Raw genomic sequence first — 12,072 nt, 5'->3', positions numbered from 1 at the left:
TATACATTATTATTTCCACATCTGATGGTTTTACCATATGGATATAATCATCGTGTGTTTCCTTCTTATTAGTACTTTTTTTTTTTTCTAGTTTAAGTTTTGGTCCTGGATGCTGTATTTGAATCAGAGGCTTTCTGAAAAGCCACACTGTTGGGCAAATATCTGCCATTCTCATTTATTTTTTTTGGTTTTTTTTTTTTTTTTGCTTTCTTAATTTTGTTATTATGTTGTTAATTTTGTTGTGTTCCAGTAGCATTATGATAAAATAACCACTGCTAACATGCTGAAAGATTCATCATCAGTAGGTGGTCAAGGGTTAATTTGTCAGAGAGAAATCTCATTAGCTTTTCATAGTTTTGCTGTAGTCAGTCACACATTTAGTTGTTATTTTATTGAGTCTGCTACAGACTATGCTTTAAATGTTGCTGTTCAACAGTTGTTTGGATGGATGGCATCCCCCCCCCCCTTTTTTTTTTTAACAGCAAGTTCATAAATACATCACTTTTTCTGGGAAAATGCCTGAAAGGAATGGTTAAGCTAAACAGTGGGGGGAGGAGGGAGGGAAGAGAGAGAGATTTTTCTGTTTTAATTTAACATTATTTTAAAATTTACCTTGCTACTTGTGATTATCCTTTTTTTGAGGCACTTTGTGAAGGTGCTTAAGGGGCTAATGTTTTTCAACGTAAGGCATTTATTAGTATAATTCTCTGTTTTGCTATCAGTTCAGCTGTTTCTGTTTTGTTTTGTTTTTAATTGAATTTAGTTTTCATCACACTGGATTATGATAATTTATTTCTTTATTTGAAAATGTGGTTAAATTCTTCTTACATTTTCCAGGAAAAAATACAAGGTTTAAAACAAGGTTTATTCACTTTACTCTGCCTGTCTGGATTTACTTTTTTTTTTAATGTTAAAATACTGATTTGTTTCATATCGAGCAAGAAATATATATTTCATTGTCCTCTTTAAGATATGTGTTTGAAGTATACATTGCCATTATATTATAATTATTACCATTATATTATAATGGCAATGTATGGAAATAATATATTGTTTTCAATACAACAGTGAAGGTTTATATTGTAATTTAACAACTCTGTTTCTAAAAGAAAACAAATATTTTATTTCTAAACCATTGACATTAGAAAATCTGAATTAGTTTAAAAATATATTAAAATAAATTCGCATTTGTGTAGAATATATTCAACTTGATCAAAACTGTTCAGTGGTTGTTTTTTTGTTTGTTTTCTGTTTTTTGTTTGTTTGTTTTCTGGAAATAGTAGTTAAAACAGAAAAGTTTTATTTATCATGAAAATGAAGCAAAATTTCAAGATTTCTGACTAAAATGTAAAATTACAAAATTACAAAATAATTACTGATTATTGTGGCTGCACCAGTTTACATATAACGTATGTATGACTGGTGATGGTACAAGGCTGCATTTCTGCACAAGGACCTTGGAGTGGGTTACCACTAGTTATGTTTTTTTTTTTTTTTTCCTGTAAGCACCTATCTCTTAATAGTTAATGAAGTTCCTCTGAGTACCACTCAGCACAGTGGATGAACAGAGAGGAGGATAAAGAGGGCTTCAAAATAGCTTCACTCTTCTTTTTCTCCTCAGCATGTGTGAAAGGGCCAGAGATGATGATGAGGAAAGGCAGAGGCGTGTGATGTGAGGAGCAGCAAGCACAACAGCATGTCTCCTGCCAGGGTACCTGTAATGCTCATGTAACTCTTGGAGTTATAGCCCAACCAGGAGCACAGAGAGTTTGGCCGTTGTAGGGTGTCAGCCTCTTCCAGCTCTGTAAACCACCAGTGATGTGCAGGCCGCAGTGCAGGGAAGCTGAGCTAAATCCACAGGCAGTGACAAACACCTGATGGGTCTGAGGTCCCTCAGAAACTTCATCTGGGGAACATACACACCAACAATCTTTAGTGCACTGTTTAGAGGGAAGGCGATCCATCACTGATTTGGATTTAGACTAGACAGTCTTGTGTTTCGGGAGCTGATTGATGAGTGGCTCAGACAGGATGGGACAGACAACCAGAGAGCTTCATCAGCTCTGCCAAAGGCAGCTAACCTGGCTGGTCTGTGGGTTAATGCCAGGTGCTCCCTGGGGACAGATCTGTAGCCAGAGCCCACTGTCTTCCAAGCCCATCATGTTCCCCTGACTCAGCAGCTGCTCTAGTTTGGGCATGGGTGTAACTAAGAGAATGATGGAATCATTATCCAGGAAACTGCTATTATACCTGTAGATTTTTATTTCTTTATTACATACCACAGAAGTGATGTACAGGAGCAGCAACTTAGAGATTTGGCCAAGAACACAATTGAATTATTATCTGTTTATACGAGGTTTAGAATATAATCAAGTACCCTCCTGTAATTCCAGGTGTGCTCGCATGCATATGGGGAAATGGCAACAGCAAGAACACAGAAAGCCAACAGCGGGTCGTGGAGATTTTTCCTGAAAATGCAGTATGGGAAGGAGGATGTGGTGGCAACATGGGTCTTCACTCTTCGTTGTCTGGACAGGACCAGTAGCAAGTGAGTATGAATAGTGAGATCAGAACAGAGCAGAGAGGGGAAAAAGTTGCAGAGGAAAGTAATATACTTCAGAATATAGAGAAACAACTGTCATTTTCAATACAAATTAATCTAGAAGAAGTAAACTAAATTTTGTTAATACCAATGTGGGCAATCCGAACAAAAGGAGATTTCTTTAGTTGCCTTTACACACTTAGCTGTAAAAAACAACCAACCAAACAAACAAACTCGGAAATGGCTGAGAGCAAAGTTGGACCTGCTCACTCAGGGATCTGTCTGTTGGTTGTGAAACTGCATCAGATCTTAAAAATCTGAAACTGCATCTCACAGCAAGCCCTTGTCAGGAGTCCTAACTATGCCCTCCGATTGCTACAATACCTGCAAATCTGTGCTCAAAGCATAGGTATGGCTGCTGTATGAAACCACACAACCTGCTTTGTTGAATTTTGGCAGTTCAGAAAATGCAAGTGTATTCAGACACAGCCTTCCAACAGCCACTCTATGCAGAGAAAGAAACTTACTTTGAGAAGCCATCAGAAATCCTGAGCTTTTCCAATCCTGGCACTACTGTACCAAAAAACACACTCACTCACTCTGGTGCCTCGATGCAGCCAAATTCTGTCCACAAAACCTAGAAATTGTGTCATCCTAGGAGAAGTAACAATTGCTTTCTATGATTCAGCTAAAATATAATAACAGTAACAACAACAAGAACAATAACAACAACAACAATAATACTAATAGTACTACTGATAATAATAATAATAATAATAATAATAATAATAATAATAATAATAATAATAATAAACAACCCTGGGATGCCACGGGGTCGTGACAGAGCGGTGCAAAGCCTCTGAAGTGCCGTGAGCCTCTTGCTGTGTTCACCTCATCCTCACCTCTGGGCTCCTCGAAGTTTGGTGGGACTGCTGTGCCATCAGAAAAAGCGGGACAGAGTGTGGCGGGGGAGGGTGTTTTCTTGCCTTTCTGGAGCCAGGGAGGCTAAACTTTATTTTATTTTATTTTTTGGAGGGTTGGGGGGTGAGGTGGGGGGTTAGACCGGGGCTTTCCTTGCCACCTGGGGGCTGTGGCGGCCGTGGCGCGGCCGCAGCAGGATCCCGGGATCGGTGTGGTGGCACGGCGGCGCATCCGAGCTGTGATTTCCGAGCCCCCCGGCGGAGGAGCCGAGGGCAGGGCTGAGGTTCGCCCTCGGGGCCGGGGCCGGGGCCGGGCGGCGGGCGGCGATCCGGCGATCCGGCGGGGGGCGCGGGGAACCAATGGGCGGCGGGGATCCGCCGGCGCGGCTCGGGGGCCCCTGGAGGAGGAGGAGAGGAAAAACCACGGGATTGAGCTCTGTCAGTGGCGCTCGCCGCTTCCGAGGGGGAAGTGCCGGGGGATAATTAATGTTTTTATTAAATTTGGAGGGAATTTTTTCGCAGCCGACCGCCGCGCGTGGCCTTCAGGTGGGTCTTCCCCGCAACTTTGCCCGGCGCCTCTGAGGATCGCGCGGTGCTGGAGGGTGGCGAGAAAGCGATCGTGGGGGAGAAGGTGGCCGGGGGTGCGTGTGGGGGTGTGTGTGTGTGTGTGCGTGGGTGCGGGTGCGTGGGGGTGCATGTGTGGGGGTGTGCGTGGCGGCGGCCGGCGGGCGCTGCCGTGAGGTGTGCGGCGCCGATCGCCATTTCGAGCCGAGCCCACGTTTGCGAGCCGGGGCTGCCACTCGCACGGCTCGCCTGGGGCTCCGGGGGGAGCGTGAGCAGCCCCTGCCTCTCGCCTGCCTTTCCGCTCCTGCCTCCCGGGGCTTTCGCGCCCTGTTTTCCTGGCAGAAGTGCGGAACCCAGGTGAAGGCAGAGAAGGGAGGGTTGTTTTTATGAATGGGACTCTTTGAGGTTAATTAGCTATGCAAATTCGAGCAGTTCATTCATGATTTTTTTTTTTTTTAAACCTAAAAGCCATCTTGTATTCCCCTCTAGGCTGACTGGAGGCCAGATCCCGAGGAAGTCTCCAGATCCAATGCCCAGTAAATAAAACACTGGGCTAAGACTTGTGGAAGAACCGCAGGATGGATGGATTTTATGACCAGCAAGTGCCTTACATGGTCACCAATGTGAGTGATCACTTCGAAGTTGGTGTTTATAAACTTGACTCCGACTTATTTCTGTGGGGGAGTTTTGCAGACAGAGTATTTGCTTTGTTACTGCTGTAGGGGCGACTCTTCATTTGGGAGCTTTGCCTACAAGATGGGCTTATCTTCTTAGTTATTTCAATAAAGCATCGTGTTCTTTTAAAGACAGTTTTGGGATGATTAAAAAATCATGCACACGCTTAGAGGATCAGAGAGGCAAGAGCAGCAGCTGCATTCAAAGTTTCTGGCTGCATTTGCCTGCAACACTCAGAAGAATGAAGTTGAGGCAAACCTTAACATTTTATTTTTCCTTTGCTTTCAGGACTTTGAAAACAATTTTATAAGTAACACAGGAGGGAAACAAAGCTATCAATTAGCATCTTATATTTGGATTCTCCTGAGTAGCGTATGCAGAGAGGATCTATGTGCTATTGTGTAGGTTTGTGTGCTTTAGGTGCTAAAAATACATGGTTGGTATTGTGTTGCTACTCGAACACATTACATATGTATCTGCACAAATAGTTGTCTACATGGATAGCTAGAAATGTGTTGCATTTAGACACAGGAATCTTTTGGAAGATGTTACATACTCAGCATCTTCTGCTAGAAGCTGGAGGCTGTAAGACGATCATTTCCCTGTTTGAAAACGTAAAGAATTCATGCTGGCTTTGAGTATTCTTAATTAAATGGAAAAAAAAAAAAAGAAAACAACAACAACAACAACAAAACACAACTCAGATTTCTAAAGTAACTGATCTTTCCTGTTTATAGAATCCGCGTGGGAGAAACTGTAATGAGAGACCGACAAATGTCAGGAAAAGAAAATTCATTAACAGAGACCTGGCTCATGATTCAGAAGGTGAGGGCTTGTTCTACTCTCCTCTCCTCCCTCTTACTTACTAATGCAGAGAAGCTTTCTGAGAGCTGTTTTTTTAATTTATTTTTGAGGTATATTTATCTAGATCAATCTGAATAAACAAGACAAGAAAATTTCATTTACAGTTGCAAAGCAAACTGGCAAACGCAAAAACTGATAAAGTTGATATTCTTTTCCTTGACTTAGCCAGTTGCATCTAGGTATCGCTGCACATGTGGCACATGGATGTCATGCGCTGAGGCCAAGCCTTTGCAGCGTCTGACACAAGTCACAGAGAGAGTTTACCTGGCTCTTTCACCTTTAGGCCTCATGAGATTCAGGGCTTTCCATATTTCCTCTAGGCTTCTAACATCTTTTTCGCTGTTGTGTGTTCACTGGTGGTTGCAGGAGTGGGAATGCTGGTGTGGAGACCACTCTAGCTTTTCTGCTAGTAGTCAAACTCCTGTTGTTTCTGTTACTGTTCCAGTGCCAGCATGACACTGATAGGGTTAAAAGCCCTGGAAAATTTAGTTAAGGAAGCCTAGAATGGAAGATGAGAGCCAGAGGTTTGTGACTTAGTCCCATCAGTAGCTGCTCGCGTAACCGGTGCTTGAGATCTGCAGTCTAGTTAACATTTCTCTAGGTTAAAAGGTCAGTCAGTAATTATGAAAGACATACAGGAGAGTATATAGGGGCCTAAATCTTAGTCCTACATCCATCTTATCAGGATGAGGACACCATGATATGCTTTTAAAACCTTAATTATTTGCATATTGCAAAAGTTTATTCTAGGGCAAGTGCAAAAGAAAACCACTTTCTGCTTGTCAGCGAAATGATTTCCCAAAACGAACATGAGGTATCAGTCCACAAAATAAATGAATAGCTTCTGTCATTTAAGTATATGTAAATAGCTATATGTCAGCATTCATAAAAGAGGAAGTCATTCGCAAAATACAGTAAATTAAAAATAAACCATTTGTCAGTTCAAATATCCTACTTAGCTGTCCATAAACAGAGTTTTCGTAACTGAGTTTCTGAGCTTTGCAAATAATCAGAATGCTGCTCTGATATGCACCCATTATAACCAACTGATTTCAGTGAACTGCAAAAAGGTTATGCTGCTGCAGAACTCAGTCCATGGAGAAAGTGGTTTCACTTTAAAGTACAGTAAGTACAGTATAAAGGAAATAGTGGAGATTCTCCTGTCATATATGGTAAAACATGAGGGGAAGTACAAAAGGTTTTCCATTTCTGTTTGCTGTTGCAGCACCTCAGGTCGTTGCTTCAAAATTTTTATATGATCATTATGACCCTGCTAATAAAAATATTCAGTCTTTGCTCAGGCACAGCTTGCATTAAATTCCAAGAGAGACAGATATTGCAGGAGGAGGCCTGGGATTTATAAGGAGAAATAGTTCACCTGTATTAGAAATACCAGCAGTTTTAACTTTTCTCTGTGTTGCTGAATAAGCCTGTTATTTTGTAGAACTTGATGAATATTCTGGTTATTATTTCAAGAGCCAGTAAAATAATACAGTAAGTACTTGTTATACAGGTGTAGAAAAATCATTAACTGCAACCAGAAAATATCTAATTTGTCTATATGTTTGATTGCCAAAATAGAATTCACATATTCTTCAGGGGAAAAAAATATATTTTTGAATATATTTTAATCTTATGAAGAGATTAAAGGTGTGAATCTTTTATCCCTGTGTTCATCTTTTCGCAGAACTCTTTCAAGATCTGAGCCAATTACAGGAGACATGGCTTGCAGAAGGTAAGGGAAAAAACTGCTTGTAAAAAGAGGAAAAACAACTCTGGAGGGAAAGAAAAAAAAAAAAGTCCTGAACTTGCTGTCTTAATGTTCAGCCCAATTAATTGAGCTCTAAAAGAGCCACCTCATGTGTCATGCATACATTAGAGCCTCTGATGAGTTTGTCTTTGGGGACTCTGGGGCTGCTCTACCCAGTGTCATCACAAATTACCAGGAGAAATTGCTTCCAGCTCACAATCACATCTGCTTTTGGCAAGAACTAATGCACCAAGACTTCAAGTTCTAAGCCTCTGTTCAGATTTTAATTGCAATTGATCAGGTTTATATTATTGTACCTCGAGAGACTACATACAGCCAGAACTGGGCTTGCCGTTTCCTTTAGAGCAGCACATATAATTATTTGGTGTTCTGGTGGAGTACTTTTCTGATGGCAGAAATTAGTTTCTCTGGGTTCATCGGGACGGGATGCTTCAAGATTTAAGTGCAAGTGTCTTCTTTCCACCTTGTTCACAACACAGAACATTAGGTGTGTATGGAATACTTTAAAAGTACTAATTCTTTATTTTATTTTTTTTACTGAAAGCTTAATATATTTTGCATGCTATTTTTTTCTTCCTATTTGTAGTTGTGAGATTGTGTATTGGATGATTAGAGAACTGACATCGGTCTTTTTTACACCTGTTTGTGCTTTTAAGTATTTTGAATAATCTTTCAGAGCGCATTCTGCTGAAGAGAGAAGGATTAAAACCAATAATTTAGAAATCTGAATTTAGAGTAGCTATTGAGAGATTCATTTACCAGTAACAAAAAGATGAGCTGCTGCTGTAAGATAACTTTAACAAAATGCAGAGGAGCTTTCTGCTTGTTGAAGTGTTTTTTTCTATTCAGCAATGCTTTCTGATATTTTTTCCCTTTATATTTACTGTACTGTTTATTTCAAGCACAAAGATTTTTATACATTTTCTGTTCTTAATATTGCTGGTTTAAATTTGAATGTAAACTTCTGAAATAAATCTAATTTTGATGCATGCTAACATAATTTTTCCAAATTTGTCCTGATTTAAATGAATGTGGGTATTCACATATGTTTATTTTTTATTAGGGACTGGACTATGCACAATTGTTTATAGAATAGATATTCAGCTTCTGTGGGAAGGGAGAGATGTTGGGGTGAGCTGCTTGCTGCTGGTTTTCATAGAAAGAGGGAAATATTGCTGGTGACTACTTGGCTACATACTGATTTTTTTTAACAGCTTTATATGTAGTTAGTCAAGTTCTTAACCTACAAATAAGTTGCTGTTTATTCTGCTGACATTCTTATTCTCCTAGCATTATTTTTAGCATTTAGTTATTTTTCGTGTAATCAAAAAGTCCTTTTTAAATTAATGGAAGTGAGGTTGTATTTTTATGAATTCATATGATTCTTTCCTGGTCGTTGGAAACAGAATGTCCTGCAACAAGATAGTTTTTTGTTTGTTTGTTTGTTTAGTTCTTTTTTGTAGTGTAATGATCAGATATAATTGTAACTGTCTCTCTGTGGTAATTTTACTAAGGATCTCTTTATTTTGCATCAGCTCATTCATTTTAACTAGCCAGAAGTATGTTAAAATACTATTAGAAAGATACTATTTTTGGATGGAGAGGAGAACTTTTACTTTGAATTTTCATTGGCATAGATGTTTTTGTTACTGAAAATGATTTGATATCTTTGATCATAAGTCAGAAAAATGCAGGAAGATTCATAATGCATGTGAAGATAATGTAAGTTTGAAAAATAATATGGAATATAAAATGGATTTAATAATTTCTACAGGTACATAAATTACTGTAATGGCAAATGGGGAAATGCTTATTTTAGACAAGAATGAATTGTTTCAAAGCATTCTTTTCCCTTTAGTTGCGCCTACTTCACTTAATAAATTTAGACAGGATTTGAGAAAGAAAAGTGTCTAGTCCTATGTCAGCTAGGTGGAGAAGCCTTTGTAAATGCAGATAGCATCATCTGGTAAGTATTCAAAAATAATTTTAAAAAATAGGAAAAAGTTGTGTTTTCATATAGAAGCATTAAGCTGCTGTGTGTTATAATAATATTTTTTTGACAACATATTAAAACAAAATATTACAGATTTTTTGGTGTTCCAGAAATACTTCATCTGTAAGTTTAAGGCCATGCCATGTTTTTAGCTGTTCCATAAAACATAAACCTTGCACAGCTTTTCTAAAGGCTAAGCTAAAACTAGAAGAGTCGAGATGAGAAAATCAAATACTGTTTTATTAAATTGAGCACAAAATTTTATTAAAACAACCAAAAAAAACAAAAACACAAAACCCAACCAACTACTTTTGGTAGTCTTTATAACATGCTAGTGCTTGAGGATATTGTGGCTCTGCTCAAATGTCTACATGGATGAGCTTAGCCAGGAAACAGATTTTGAAATCAGACTTGTTTACCCATTGCTAGATGTGTCCATTTATGTTCTTCTGGACCTTCATAGGCTAGAAGTCTGCCAATTTGGCAGCATCAGTAATGTTTACATATTTCTTTTCATAATGCTCTGGAGCCAGGGAAATGACCATGAAATTTTAAAACATCTTGACCCTTTTTAAGAAAAGCAGTGGCAGCTGACCAGGTTTCTCCCACGAGTTCAGATCCCCAGTGGGGAGTAACCAGGTCAAAAATCTACTTATTAGTTAGGAGAAGAAAGTGAGTTGCATTTTATTACATGCAAAGAATGCTTGCTGATTTTTTTGTTTTGCTCTTGTTTTATTTTTCCTGAAGCTATCCATACTACATCACATATTCTAGCCTGGAGATCATTTACACTTAACGTCACCTGTGAAAAGTTGGTAGCAAACAAAAAAACACAAAAGAAATGTGTTCTTTTCCACTGAAAATGGTGAAGGTTCATAAATATAAAAGAATTAATAAAAAATGTAAACAATTTAGTAATCTCTTTAATATTTTATTACTCCATAATTAACAAGGTAAATGCTACTTTCAGAAAACTTACAAATGTGTTCTGCTAGCTGCACAGTAGATTTTTATGGAAATGAGTTTTGCTTTCTACTCTGTGTAGCATTAAATGTACAAGAAAGAAATAAATTATTTTGATGTAAAACTTGGTCTAAATAACTCTTGTCACTTGTTATGCAGGACAGAATATAGATTATAACTGTTTCCTGAGGCCAGAAATTGAAAGTGGGAAGCCTTCAATAATTGCTTCAGCCTTCAAACTTGAAAGGAAATAGTTAAAATTACTTCTTGCTATCCAAGGCAAATATTCAGATATTATCTTTAGTTTTATATTTAAATAACTTGATGGCAACATTTTGTCGTGATAAAATTATAAAATGAATTTATTGATTCCGTATATTTGGAATTAGATTGGTTTTGGCAGATAGCGATTCCTTCAGTGACTTGAAAAAATTGGTTCAAATATTAATCTAATGTTATCTCATCATGGTAGCTGTTTTTATTCCATAACAAAAAGAAGAGAGAAAACAAATTCTTAGTGAGTGAGAGCCTCCTTTGCGTGGTGGAAGCATTTGGGTTTGGGAGAATAATAGATTAACCAAGAAACAGATTTTTTATTAAAAATTACTCTTTCAGATACAGATTCCTCTTACACTCTGTTAAAGATATGTAAAAAGCATCCCAAGCGAAGACAAATAGTTAATTTATTGACTGTATCTGCTTCTTAGAGTGGTAGATAATCTGCTCTACAGCTAGTAATAAACTGAAAAAACAAAATATTATGTTCTTTGGGTGACTTGAGAAAATACAAAAGACTTAAATGAACAGTAAGATGTTTGAAATAATAGCTACAGGTAATGGGTTCATGCCTCTACAATAGCTTAGCTAAATTAAGTGAATGGCTACTACCGGCTACCAGGATCTAAAAAATGGTTTTTGGTATCTGAGAATAACTTATTTTTATAATTAATATAAATAATTAATACCCACATTTGAGGTGGACTTTAGGAGGTAAGTTTCTGCCTTCTAGTTTCTGCCTTTCTTTTGGTAAAGGATGCACCAGTGTTGCCTAATCTAATGTTGACTTTTAGTTTATTCCTTAAGGAATAAACCCAGAGGAGGATGAGGAGGTATGAAAATGACTAGTTTCTAGTTCTTAAAGAGGTCTTCAATTATGTTTCTAGTTAAAGTGGTTTCATTTAAATCACTGAAAATGTGTAGCAGCTTACTCTGACTAACTAGTTTTCTCCTGCCAAAAAGTTGTAAAATTGAGCCAGTGTAAGGCAAATGCTATGTAGCCATATTCAGCAACTATCCATGTTTTCCTAGGAGCAAAAATTGTTGAGAAAGGATGCCTTAATACCTTCATAGCCGAGCTCTGGGCATACAGTAAAAAACAGTGAAAAGAATAGCTTTTTTTTTTTTTTTTTTTTTTTTTTCAGCTTTCAGATACTCATAACTCTTGATCTTAAGTATTTGTGCAAAAAAAAAAAAAAAAGGGAGAAAAGTTAGATTAGGCAAAATGGGAAGGGTGTGTGTGTTTTCTTTTAAAAAGAAACAAATAAAACCACCAGAAATCTACAAGTTTGAAAGTTTGTATAATAATAAACTTTTTAATGTTTTCCTTGTTTGCTGGAAAAGTAAATTCTTTTTATTCAAAATAATAATTTTCAAAGGCATAATGGGCTTTGCAAACCGTGAGGGATGTAGCAAAATGTTAAATGCAAGTGTTCCTTCTAAGCTATTTTTTTTCTCATTTTTAGTATAGCACCAAATGAAGAGCAGATTCCTCAAACCCATC

The 12,072-nt window shown here is 37.9% G+C and overlaps 1 protein-coding gene across 4 annotated transcripts in view; it reads left to right on the top strand.

Moving 5' to 3' along the window:
* Window positions 1-2,528: 2,528 nt before the first annotated feature.
* Window positions 2,529-12,072, top strand: part of ETV1 (ETS variant transcription factor 1) — a 68,433-nt gene continuing 58,889 nt past the window's right edge. Inside the window, exons 1-4 of one of the 4 annotated variants that reach the window (XM_084508332.1) lie at window positions 2,529-2,548; window positions 4,516-4,649; window positions 5,439-5,526; window positions 7,253-7,300. In XM_084508332.1, the coding sequence (XP_084364458.1) occupies window positions 4,605-4,649; window positions 5,439-5,526; window positions 7,253-7,300 (181 nt within the window). In that variant the 5' untranslated portion in view covers window positions 2,529-2,548; window positions 4,516-4,604. Of the gene's footprint in view, window positions 2,549-3,850; window positions 4,009-4,364; window positions 4,384-4,515; window positions 4,650-5,438; window positions 5,527-7,252; window positions 7,301-7,428; window positions 7,824-12,072 lie in introns of those variants that run through there. The other 3 variants (XM_084508331.1, XM_084508333.1, XM_084508334.1) reach the window with 3 other exon arrangements.

This window comes from Aythya ferina (genome assembly GCF_964211825.1).
Source record: "Aythya ferina genome assembly, chromosome: 2".
Lineage (NCBI taxonomy): Eukaryota > Metazoa > Chordata > Aves > Anseriformes > Anatidae > Aythya > Aythya ferina.
This window is presented reverse-complemented; position numbering and strand designations above follow the sequence as displayed.